Consider the following 13990-nt stretch of genomic DNA (forward strand, 5'->3'; position numbering starts at 1 on the left):
GAAATTTGTATACCACATTGTGATATTCCAATATTTCCCTGTTTGATTTAAATTTGATTGGTTTTAAAAGGGCTTTAAAAGAATAATAAATGATTATTCTTGTGAGTTTTTCTCTTGTAATTTATTACCCTTTTAAGAGTTTAGGTTATGAATTTGTCTACCAACATTATCTGAAAAATTTAATAATTAAGAAATCAAGTTGACAAAGATCTTCCCTAAGTTATATCTACAAACATCTTTCATGTTATCACTTTATTAACATATGGCTGAATATATATCATTTATGTTTTAAAATTTAAACGCAAGAATAACCAGCATTTCTACACCAGAGGTGCTCCTTAAGAATATAGCAAGTTTTCTGTATTGTATTAATTTGCGTTTTAGAGGAGCAACATGAAAAATTTTCAGAAAGATAGCATCTAAAATAATTGTTTTTTGCCATTCAACAGTTCCTTCATCACTAGTACCTCCTGTCAATAAAATCCATCCTCCCCCTTACATACATAAACACTACACTACTTCTATCAGATTACAATCTTATTAATGTCTGTCTACATCATGATTTTGTGGTGTGCATTAAATTATTACATCGAATTTAGAAAAGAATCATTTGAATAGTCCATCTTAAAACATTTTGCTCAAACATCATACATCCAATTTCTAAAAATCTGTCTCAATTACAAGATTATCCCAACATTTGCAATAGATGGATTCCTAGAAATAAAATTTGCTCTTTTGCATCTAGAGCATTCATAAAACAGGCTTTAAAAGAGACATTTCGTACAAAGAAACAGGCATTGTTGTGTCCTGAATAAGCTAAGAAATGTTTTAACATAAAATATTCAGGTCACAACTTTAATTCAGCTTAGGCAGAGAACGTGGAATGTTGGCAATAGAATAAAAAGATAACTTTGTGAATGCAAATCAATTTAAGAACAAGGAATTGTATAGAACTGTATAAAATGCTTGTAAAATATAATCTGTAATACATATGGGCCAGATGTAGAAATCAATGTGAGCTGTTAAATCTACTTAAGAACCCCGTTTCTTGTACTAAAGTAGCTAAACCTGTGAGCCAGAGTTCAAGGGTCACCTTTAACTGTCCTGTGTTATGTATGCAAAAGGAGGGAAGGAAGTTACTGGAAAGAGAAACTAAAGCGCTTTCCAGGAAGAGAAAAACAAGTGCACGTGTGACAAAATAGAGGGAGCTGAATAGAATGATATAAATACACTTGACCGCGTTGGCGGGCATCGCGACGACCGAGAAATACCGAGAGGAGAAAAGATAACAAAAAGGCCATGCAAACCCCATTCAAGGCTTTTTTTGGGTTCCTGGTTCCTGACCTCTCTCGGACATAGGTCGAGTTCGCCGTTGGAGAAGTCTCTGGCTGGTGGTGGAAGGCATTGGTTCATCTGTCGCAGTGTTTGGAATGGGCCAAGCTATATCCTTGGACTAGGATAGCTGTGCTTTGTTGTGCGACGGAGGGACCAAACAGATGCCGTCCATTTCAGGTGATGTTCCCATGCCACCTCCCATCTTTCCCGCTGAGATTCCATTCGTGTAGTCCAATCGAAGATAACCAAATAGGAAGCTAAGCTAGAAGGCCTTTATGACCAGACAAGGCAGGAAAAGAGACAAAGCATCAAATCAGAGATGGTAAGGTAGACCTTTGTATTGTGATTTCCAGTCATAGAAGAGTGTGATCCCCTAAGAGAATATATAAGATGGACTAATTTTATGGAACTATAAGAATTGTCTATGATTTGGCTCAGGCCCATTTATTTAAGAAACTCATACAGAGATACACTCGGCCATACAGATACAATAGTAGTGTATAAAGTAAGTTAACTAATGACCACGTGTGTGAAGGAGTGACAAGTGCCTAAGAATTAATGTTGAAAATGCTTATATTAGTGGTCTATACAAGTTTGTGTGTTTAGTGTAATTAGTTTGAGCCTGTGTCTTTACTTGAGAATACCTCTGATAATGTTTATATTGTATACTTGTATAATTCCTTGAGCTTATTAAATTATTTCTTTCAAGTACCTGCCTGACCTGTTTTGTCGTATGAATTCAAACAGCCGCTCATAAAATATTAACGAGCTTAGCGCGATAAACCCAAGTGTATGAATGACTAAAGCGAGCCACGACTGTAAGAAAGAGATAAGTGAACGGAGGTATAAAGTTTATTTCAGTTTAATCATCATGTATCATTCTGAGAGAGCCATCCTGTGTAAGAGTCCCGTCTATCCTAGGTATTAGCTGGCGCAGTAAAAATATAAATTTTGTTAATGCTTATCGGGTGAACTCTATCAGAATGTTGTGTGATTAAACTGTAGAGAGGCCAATAAGACTGCTTAGAATAAAAGGGAAGAAAATTTGGTAAAGGATAAACGTTTATTTGCGTATATAAGAAAAATAAGATTACAGTATAAGGATAATATAAAGTACAACAAAATACATAGATAAGAAAAGATATAACAGCATACCCATATGATCATCAGACAAAAAAAAAATAGACTGAAAATGCTGTTAGGTCTGAATGCAATTATCATAAAAAATCCAGTTCCAAATGAACAATTATACCAAGTCAATCGACACTTACCATATGAAAAAAATTGAACATGGAACTCCTTGATGATTGACCCTCATAAAAACAAAAACGTGGCTTTTGAACTCTTCTGAAAATAATAAAATATAATCTATGCTGGAGAATTCGATTATAAATTTATCAAACTATAGCCCCACACCAGATGAAATCTTCAGTTCTACACTGGATATTGTAATATCCAGTGTAGTACTACTGTAATATCTAGCCTTAATTTTGTAATATCCCCAAGTTTCATACCAAGCAAAGATATTATCATCGAAACCCAAGCAAAACTAGAAATGGGTCCCAATAAAGAAGCCATATTTCATAAAATAAATGACATCATCAATAGTAAAATAAAAACACATCCTAACCTCAACCCTAATCTACAAAAACTTTTGATGCCACTAAAAAGAACCCAGACATTATAATTATTAAAGCAGATAAAGCCGACATGATGATCATTATAAATAAAACTAAATTATCTGTTGCCACTCTCAATCTCATAAAATAGATTAATGTATTTTATGATCAGATTCAAAGACTTTTGATGAGCTTATTAAAATATCTGATTAGATCATAAATTCCATTTCTTTCTGATACTGCATCTGTTCATCCAAATTTGTGTAAAGAATTTATTGACTTAAAAAAATAATTTTGAAGCTCAAGTACAATTTCAACAGCATGGATATGAAAGATTCTGTCCAAACATGCAATGCAAGCATCCCCATCTTTGGTAAGAAATAAAATTACTGCTCATTGCTTTTCCTTCTTCATACTTGGTTGAGAAAGGATTCAGTGTTGCATTGCAATTGTTAGCTAAGTAGCAAAATAGATTGCAAATAAGGGAAAGAGGAGACTTGATACTTTGTTTGTTGAACATTGAACCTGATATTGAAAAATTAGCAGGATCTCATCAGGCTCAGGGTAGCCATTAATGATTGGTTTATTAAATACAGTAGATTGACATCTTTTTTGATTAAAAATTAATTTCTATCAGTCATTAATTTTTAATTAATTATTGATTCAAATATGTTGATGGTAATTTAGGTTTGCCTAATAATATAGTATAATTACCTTATTGAGTCATTAACCTAGTGTAAATTGAGTGAGGGGGGGAGATGCCAGGCCATACAAATAGTTGAAAGGGGACACCAGGCAAAAATGGTTAAGAACCACTGGTCTAGGCAGATTGATTCAGTTGGAAGTGCTTAGAAGCATGAAATGTTAGCTATGACAATATTGGAGTTATTGGAGTTCTCATAAGGAATAGAACTGATTTTGAGAAAAATTATTGATAGGTGATTAATAATAATGTAAACTTAATCATGTAGTGCTGTCATAGTAACCTGAACACCCCTTAGGAGTACATATCAGGAGATTGCTGATGACATTTAGATATGTATATATATTTTTAATTGTGCATGGTTATCTTGTGTGTTCTGAGTGGTAAGTTTTTCTTTTATTTTCTGATTACACAGGTCTGTTATTTCAGAAGTAAGTCAATCATAATTAGACTCTTTTGTAATGTTTTTTGTTTTTTATCTTGTCTAATATTGTATTTTTTTCATTTCTCTCCCAAAATTCTTTGGGAAAAAGAGGAGAGAAAATTTTATTTTCAAACTTTAAGGCTCCTAATTTTTTACGATTTTTTTTCCTTTATGCATTTTGTGAATTGGAGTCTTCTATTTTGATTCTCTTTTTCTATTGCTGGTTCTTTTGAATTTAAGTATTTTTGCTAATTAGAATGTTGTGATTAGAAACTATGTATTTTTTGTTGACTACGATATAATCTGTGCAGTTTTTATTGTTTAACATGCCGAACAGTATTATTTTGCTCTGATGTAATCTAATATGTTAGTTATTAGTTTTAGTATAACATGAATTTAAGTTTTGTTGTATTTCGATGAAACATATACTCTTCTAAATTTAGACCATTTGAATTAAAAAAAAAAAAAACTCCTCATGTTATGGAATTTTTATCATTGCTATTATTATAATTATTCAATGATCAATGGATTGACTTAAAAAGAAATAGTTCATCTTAACTAAAGAAATTAACTGTTCTCTAATTATTGTAATATTTTGTATTATCTATTATCTCCATTTCTCTTTGACATATTGGTTATTATCCAAATTTCTGATATTTTGTTTGTAACAATTCGTTAGAAAATCGTTAATTGTTTTATTAACGATGTTACCTTATATTCAGCTCCTATGCTGTTGAAAATGAATGAAATGGTAATGCTTGCTTTCTAAGTCTTGCTTATAAAAAATTGTAGGAAAGAAAGAGAAGAAAAAGTTCGCAAGAAAGGCCTGTGAGTTATCCCTTATCTGGTAGCAACCAAAGTGCCCCATCATCCAGTTTAGACTACTATGACAGAGCTGAAACTTCATCAATTTTGACTATCCCTCAGATTGCTTTTAGTTTGGATGTTTCTGATGATGGACGATCAAGTCTAGAGGATTGTGCTGGATATAATGGCAAGTTTACTTTTTTATTTTTCTTCATCTCCTCTTTAATGGAGAATCTTGTTTCTGAACTATATTTGAGCATACATATGTTTATAATTAGTTTATCAGTAATGTGGAAGTTTTTAAATGTTGTTGTGGTATTTGAAACAAATGCCAAGTGTAATATTTTGAGTATTATCACTTAATTTGATTTTAAAGCTTATCGCTATATCTTCATAGATTCTAAACTAAAATTTTATTCACATTTTATTTTTAGTAATGTTAAAAATAAGTGCTTCAGAATTCAGATTTTGTCTATTTATAGTTTATAAGAAAAGGTTTAAGAAAACAAGGTTCATCACAATTCCTGAGAGTTAAGAATTACAGCAAAGGTTAGTTGATTGGTAGAGCCTCTGCTGCTAATGGCTCGCAAAAAGTTAAGCAACTTTGAGTGTGGTTAGTAGTTGGAAGGGATCATTTGTTCGGTGCTGTTGGCACACTCTGCCTCGATGAGTCTTTGTACTCCCTGGAGGTGTTACATAATAATAATAAATTCATTGCAAACCTTATTCTTAGAATATCTTAATTCTTCTTTTATTAAAAGAGAACTGTGTAGCAGTGTCAATGTATCGCTATATATACTGTATTATAAGAATGGTAAATATTAAGTACAATTTTAAAATCTTTAGAGGTAACTATGGCATAATAATTAATAATGGAACACATATAGACCACAGTAATAAATTTAATTAAATAAAGGTACAAATATTTCATACAGAAAGTAACAGTACATCCTCTGTGTAGAATAAACAGTTAAAGGAATGGAACCAACTTCAGGCGACTAAAAAAAGATTTAGCATCTAACATTAATTCTATTTTGGATCTTTAAAGAAAAATTTAGCTGTCCTGAATGATGAATTACTGGATATCATTCTTTGGGTGTCTGAACAATCTTTAGTCCTTCATCATCAAATTCCTGCCATGTACCCTCAAGGGGTGTACAGGATATGATAGTACTACATGAAAAAAATTACATCATTTTTAATTTCCTATCTACAATTTTCCTCCAAATCAGTCTGTTACTTGTCAAGACTCCAACATTATCAGATCTTATATTTCTATCGTCTAAAGCATTTTGTACCATATCAATCCACCTATATCTTGGTCTTCCTCTGGGTCGTTTTGCTGCCAACCTGGCAGAGAACACTTGTTTTGCTAATTTTTCCTCGCCCATTCTGTTTAAGTGACCATACCACCTGAGATTAGCTCTGCTAACGCATTCCTGGATGCTGACAATGTCAATTTCTTTCCTAACATCCTCGTTTTTAATATGATATTGCCATTGATGCCATCTGTTCATGCCTATAATCTTTCTCAGGACTCTCATATCCATGGTTTCTAGTCTTTGGTCAAGTGTTTTACTTCTGACCCAGCTCTCAGATCCATAAGTTAAAACTGGTTTGAACACTGTCTTGTACACAGCTAATTTAGTGTTCCGACTGATTTCTCTCTTATTCCATATGAATTTATTCAATTGACTTCCCCCATACCAGCTTTGCAGATTCTGTTGTCTATTTCTATATTTAATTTACCATCTTCAGTAAAAATTGTGCCTAAATAGCTGAAATGTTTTACTTGTTCCACAGGTTCTCCGTTCACAATACAATTCACATTTTCAACAATTCTCCCTATTTTCATTGTCTTTGTCTTTTTAATGCTGACCTTCATACCATATCTATTACAACAGTTACTCAATTTAGTCAGAGAATCTTGCAGACTTGTAGCGGATTTATTTAGAAGTATAACATCATCAGCATAAAGCAAAGAGCTGACATTAACATCTCCAATTTTGATATCAGGTTTAATACCACATTCCTTCATAATATGATCCATATAGATAATGAATAACAGAGGGGATAATGTACATCCTTGTCTCACACCAGATTTAACATTAAACCATCTTCCTGTAGTTCCTTCAATTCTAACTGCTGACTTACAACTCAAATAAAGACTAAGTATTGCTTGATATAATGCCCCATTGACACCATATAACTGCAGCGTATTGAATAGCTTCTCTCTTGGCACCTTGTCATATGCCTTTTCCAAATCGACAAAACTTAAATACAGATCTTTGTTGTATTCCCATGCTTTCTCGACTATTTCTCGTACAGTGAAGATCTGATCCTGACAGTCTCTATTTGGCCTGAAACCAGCTTGTTCTTCACCAAGCTTTTCTTCCACAACTCTTCTCAATCGTTTCTCAAGTATACTTGCATAGATCTTGCCAGGAACACTCAGTAGGAAAATACCTCTGTAATTCTCACATGCAGTTTTATTTCCCTTTTTATATATGGGTACTATGAGAGCTCTACTCCAATCATCGGGAATTCGTCCCTCTGTCCAGACTTTCTGAACTATGCAGTGCAGCCACTGTAAGACTTATACCATCATACTTCAGCATTTCTGGTCGAATATCATCTACTCCTGCTGCCTTTCCACATTTCAAGCCTTTGATGGCTTTTTCTACTTCAAGTATGGATATGTATTCCTGACTGCATGCCTGGTCAGTGTTTTTTACCACTGTGCATTCATCACTGCTTGTTTCATTTAGCAGTTTTTCAAAGTAATTACTCCATACTTCAAGGATATCATTTTCTTCCGTTTTCATGTCACCTTTATCATCTCTAATTCCTTTTACAGCACTCTTTCCTCCATTCTTAAGATTCTTCAACAACCTCCAGAATATTTTGCCACCTTCTTGATATTTATTTTCTATATTCTTGCCAAAGTCCTCCCATGACTTTTGTTTAGCTAGTTTTACACAGTGTTTAGCATTCTTGCATTTGTCTCTATATTCTCTAAGAGCACAAGCTGACTTATTTGACAGGAACTTTTGGTATGCTTTCTTCTTTTCCATCACTGCCTCTTTAACTTCCTGTGTCCACCAGGGAGTTCTGATTTTTTTATCCTTACAGATAACCTCACCACATGCCTCTCTGGCAGAATCAATCAATGTTTTCTTCAGAGTTTGCCACTGAATTTCCAAGGTTTCGTTTCTTTTCTCAAACTCTTTCATTTTTTTTTTCAATAATCTTTGTGTATTTTAGTCTACAGTTCATATCTGAGAGCTGCTCAACTTTTATTCGCTTTAAAACTTTCTTACATGTTATTCTTTTCAATATGAAATTCAATTTTATCCTGCTCAAGACTAAATAGTGATCACTTCCAATTTCAAATCCTCTGTACACTCTAGTGTCCTGCACCAGGGAGAAAACATCACTATCAAAAATAACATAGTCGATGAGACTTTTCTTATTCCTAGCCTCTTCTCTCTATGTGAATTTGTGCACATTTTTATGTTGGAACATGGTGTTAGTAATAACCAGTCCATGTCTTGAGCAGAAAGCCAATAGATATTTGCCATTATTATTAGCTTTGCTCTTTTCTCCAAATTTTCCCAAAATATTTTTGTATGTCTCACAATCATTTCCTACTCTGCTATTTAGATCCCCAATAAGGACCAACTTTTCATATTTCATTGTGTCAGTTGCTTTTTCTAAAGCCTCAAAAAATTCCTCCACTTCTACCTTAGTAGAACCTTCTGTGGGACCATAGGCACAAATAAGTCTCATTGTCCAGTTCCCCATTCTCATATTTGCCCACATTACTCTACTTGAGACTGACTGCCATTCAAGAAGATTAGCCTCGTATTTTGTGTTGAATACTATGGCTACTCCTTCTTTTCCTTGATTGTCATTGCCTGAATATAACATTTTGTATTTATTGCTCAGAAAGATCTCACCAGTTTTGGTCTTTTTTGTTTCAGTCACCCCTATTATGTGGTACTTATCTAATTCTGGTACTTATCTAATTCCTCAGCTAGCTCCATTTCTTTGCCATTCAGGCTTCTTACGTTGATAGTACCGATCTTTACCTCTGGTGATGTTGAGTTGTGGTTTGTTTTCAGATTTGTTCCAGTAGCTGACTTTTCGCTGTTCGCCCTGGTTTCCTGGCGAAAACAACGGGGTCCTTGTATAACTGGGCGACGCCCCAGCCGGCATGAAATTTTGTCATGTTGTACCATCGTTCTATATTTTGGTTTAACCAATAAGAACACAATTTGGTCGGCTAAATCCCAAATTGCCAGCCCATCCTCGACCGTTCAGTATCCAAGTAGATACCCAACAGGGTGCACCACGAGCAGGTGAGGATTGGACATTAGGTCAGAAGCTCTGGTCGGTTCTCCGCATTCCTTTAAAGGCTGTGTGAAGGTCTCCTCTCAGTTATACAGCTTTGACCCTTAAGCACCCCTCTTTAGTCCTTTCCTATGAAAAAAATTCTCGCAAACTTATCCAAAAATATGAATCGTTATACCACATGCAAAAGAAAAAAGTTACCTCTGACAACACTCCTATGAATAAATGGGTTGTTAATATTTCTGGACGCCCATTATCTGATGCTGAAGTGCATTAGTTAAAGGCCTTGATTTTGCCGTAATACCTAAATGCATTCCTTATCTTGAATTTGCATATTATCGAACGTAATCTGTTAGGACTTTCTAGCGAAGATGCTAATAAACTATGATTTGAAGTTGCGGCTTCTCTTTTTAAAAGCAAGTTACTGCCATGTAATTTATCGAGTGCTGAAATCCATGTGCTAATTCATTAAGAAAAAATAATGAAATATCTGTTTCAAAAGCCGATAAAGGAAAAGCTGTTGTGATCATGGATAAGACTATGAGAGAAAAGTAACCAGCCTTTTACGAGATACTTCCACCTTTCAAGAAATCAATCATAATCCGTACAAATTTGCAAAATAAACAATTAAATAAGTTTAATAAATTTAGTTTAATCCTTTATCCAAGTGTGAGCAAACAAAGTTTGCACCTGAAAGTATCTTCAGGACTGGGGTAAGGTGGTACAACACCAGGAAACTCGTTGCAAAGGTGGAGCAAGCTACCAAACATCCTGTCTCAGTATCTCCTATAAAGCAAAACACATCTCCTTGCGGATATGTCTAATGTTATGCATTAAGGGAAGGGCCACTACCCAGACTAGTTTCGACCTTTATTGAGGTCTCTTCAAAACTCTTCGAAACTAGTCTGGGTAGTGGACCTTCCCTTAATGCATACCATTAGACATATCCGCAAGGAGATGTGTTTTGCATTATAGGAGATACTGAGACAGGAGTGTTGGTAGCTTGCTCCACCTTTGCAACGAGTTTCCCTGGTGTTATACCACCTTACCCCAGTCCTGAAGATACTTTCAGGCGCAAACTTTGTTTGCTCACACTTGGATAAAGGATTAAACTAAATTTATTATACTCTAACCAAGTGAAAAATAAACTTTCAACATCTTTCTCTAAATCCAGAGTAATTTATTAAAAAAGGGTGGCACACCATTTGGCAACTCCTATAGGTAGAGATGACCTGCTAATGCTTCTGCTTGGTATCTCCGCTTGCGCCTGGCTCCCACTGAAGAGACCTCAATAAAGGTCGAAACTAGTCTGGGTAGTGGCCCTTCCCTTAATGCATAACATTAGACATATCCGCAAGGAAATGTGTTTTGCATTATAGGAGATACTGAGACAGGAGTGTTGGTAGCTTGCTCCACCTTTGCAACGAGTTGTCCTGGTGTTGTACCACCTTACCCCAGTCCTGAAGATACTTCCAGGCGCAAACTTTGTTTGCTCACACTTGGATAAAGGATTAAACTAAATTTATTATGCTCTAACCAAGTGAAAAATAAACTTTCAATTAAATAAGTTGCTTGATGAAGTTATCGGTTGGGACCAAAACTTCCTGGATAAACTGCACACTTATTTTGGAAGAACTTCTTGCTTATATCGCCTCCCAAAAATTCATAAAGAAGGCTATCCAGTAAGTTCCATCGTGAATTGTATTGACTCTCCCACTTATCGAATTGCTAAATTTTTGTCACATTCATTAACTGCCCTTACTGGAATTTCTAGATCTTTCATCAAAAATTCAACATATTTTCTTGAAAAAATCAAGGATATTCAAATCAAAGAATCTGACTTATTAGTCAGTTTTGATATTATTTCCCTTTTTAATATTCCATTAGTGGACACGGTCAACTTACTATATGATGATTACCCTCCAAATATTGCAAAGATTTTTGAATTCGTTATACATTCTGGTTATTTCAGCTGGAAAAACAAGATCTACAAACAAATTGAAGGTACTGCCATGGGTAGTACTCTGTCTCCACCTTTGGCAAACTATTTTTTGAAACATCTGGAAGACACCTTGTTTTCATCCATTCATCCCACCGTTATGTCGCTGGGATGAATGGATGGATGGTTTCGTTATGTCGATGTCTTTGATATTTGGCCACATGCTGAAGAGGAACTTACCACATTTCTACAACAGATAAATAGTCTTCATCTATGCATTCAGTTCACCATGGAAAAAGAAAAGTGTGGTAGTTGACCATTCTTGGACATCCTCCTTACATGTACATCCTTTGGTACTTTGTCTATAAGTGTATCTAAAATCTACTTTTACTGGCAGATACATTCATCAAAAGTCTGCTAATCGCACACCTCTCAGAAAATCTCAAATCTTTAATTAATAGAGCACATAAAGTGTGCTCCTCTCCATCAAGCTTACAACAAGAACTTTTCACTATAAAAAAAGTTAATAGAATCTAATGGTTACAACCCTAATCAGATCCAACAGATAATTGACCCCTATGTTCCAACACCTCAGGATTCTTCAACAGACCGCAGAGTTCCATTCCCTTACATTTCAGGCATCTGAGATCCTATGGGCAGAATTTTGAAGAAATATCATCTTATTCTCACATATTTTCCTATCAAAATTTCTCACTTGTTGCCCTCTACAAAAGACAAACTGTCACCTCTATCATTGGCTGGTGTTCCAGATATCACGTGAATGCAATTTATCCTATTTTGGACAAACAGGCCGTTATGTGGAAAAAAAGAATGAAGGAACATCAATATTATATCGAATAATGAAACCTCATAAGTCTGGTCTAGCACAAAATAGCATTGACACTAATCATAATATCCAGTGGGATAAAGCTTGTCTTCTCCACAGATGCAGGTTTAAATATGAACGCCTTTTTAAAGAAAGTTGTGAAGCCCTCTTTAAATCGAAATGACTGTCTCTCTCTCACAAAAGTTTGGGAGGCTCCTATTTTATGCAACCATCAATGAGATAATTATCTTTAAAGAATTATTTTATAATATTTTAGTAATTAATCTTCTGGAATGCAGCAACAATTTATTTGGTGATCCGACTATACTGTTACTTTCAGTACAAAATATTTGTACCTTTATTTAATTAAAGTTATTACTGTGGTCTATACGTGTTCCATTATTAAATACAATTTTGTATTTTTTATAATAACTCTGCTAAACCACAAGATTATTCTAGTGGTTTTTGCTATGATCCACAGTCCATTGCACTTTGTAAAAATTCTCACTTTTCTCATACTTCTACCAGGTTTTCTTGATCATTTTAGATGGTTTATAATTAGAAATTTGCAATAATTTAGATTTATTCCAGCGTGCTGCCTCCCTCATGCACATTTGCTCCCATGTGCTTGTGCGTGCACACAGTCTCGCTCAGTAAGAAAGAGATTTTCTACCTTATTACTTCATATAAAACTGGAACTTTTGATCTTCACATAATACATTTTCAGAATGGGCTGATATAATTTTATCATTAAAGTGAAAATCTTCAGTTCAAAAGAAGCTCAATAAAATCCTTCATTACTAAAAAAAAAAAAGTTATCTTAGGAGATTCCATTCTTCCATTCCAATAAATACAGTTTGTTTCCCAGAATTATTATATATGCATTCAAAGGCATAGATTAGTGATCCACATAACATACTGAATCACCTCTCTCTCTCTCTCTCTCTCTCTCTCTCTCTGGAACTATTATCAAGAATCTATTCATTTTCCTCCTTTGGTGAATAATAGTTGTGGTGTTACTTAAAAATCCATACGATCTTTCTTATTTGGTTAGTATCAGCATATTAATCAGGGCTGAGAATTGTGCAAAAATGCTTTTTACTCGAACAAACCTGTATTTCTTCTTAGTGAGAAAATGTCAACCCTTATTACACAAAATTAAACAGACTTTCCCTTTTATACAATTATTCAAGGACTAGTGTTTGCAAAAACTGTGAACACACAGATCTCTAATTTTGGCATCATCAAAAGTATATAATAGAAAAAATACCAGAAAAGTTGAATTCTGATTGTAACTGATATTTAGGAGGAAAAAAAAATCTCAAATTGCAACTGAGACATTTTAATAAGTGGATTTCTGTAATACAAAATTAGTTTCTTTGTGATTTTGCAAATTGCTCACTTGTAAACCAATAAAACATTAGTGCTATGGGTCAGCTGAATGTGTTAGATAATCAAAAACCATGCCTTTTTTAAAAGAAAAAACATGAAACTTTTTTTATGCCACTTTATTATTATGAATACACATCCAAGTGTCATTGAAGGGGTCCCCTCCCTAATGTCATTAATATATGTTAATGCACACACAAAACATGTAGTAGCCCATTCAACAAATCTGAACCACCACTTGATTTCAACGTCTGGAGATGACCCAGAGTTCTACATCTGTGAGCTACAAAATGTCACTTTATGTCTATACTATAATATCAGCTAACACCTTTTTATTCCCGTATAGGGAGTAGGTGAGGCCGTTTAGCCCTATCTAACTTTTGGAAACTGAGTGGGCAGTTCAATCTCCACTGGCAGCCAATCAGAGATAGCTGGCCCAAGGCTATCACTAATTAAGTGGTAAGCGGTGAAGAGAGACGGCTCAACAAGTGCCGCCATCTCGTGGTCCTTAAGCCTAACACAATATGCTTAATGTCTGAAATGATGTGGGTTCTATGGTCGATTTTCTTGAGCTTACGGGACAAAAAACCAGAGT

At 34.6% G+C, this 13990-nt stretch overlaps 1 protein-coding gene across 2 annotated transcripts in view; it reads left to right on the forward strand.

Moving 5' to 3' along the window:
* The window catches only part of LOC150103935 (uncharacterized), a 147911-nt gene that overhangs the window by 109096 nt on the left and 24825 nt on the right, over positions 1–13990 (forward strand). For both annotated transcript variants that reach the window (XM_090396655.1, XM_090396656.1), the window contains one exon: positions 4874–5075. In XM_090396655.1, the coding sequence (XP_090252781.1) occupies positions 4874–5075 (202 nt within the window). The remainder of the gene's footprint in view (positions 1–4873; positions 5076–13990) is intronic.

This window comes from Typopeltis vanoorti, chromosome 8, assembly GCF_054136105.1.
Source record: "Typopeltis vanoorti isolate ZY-2024b chromosome 8, IOZ_Tvanoo_1.0, whole genome shotgun sequence".
Lineage (NCBI taxonomy): Eukaryota > Metazoa > Arthropoda > Arachnida > Uropygi > Thelyphonidae > Typopeltis > Typopeltis vanoorti.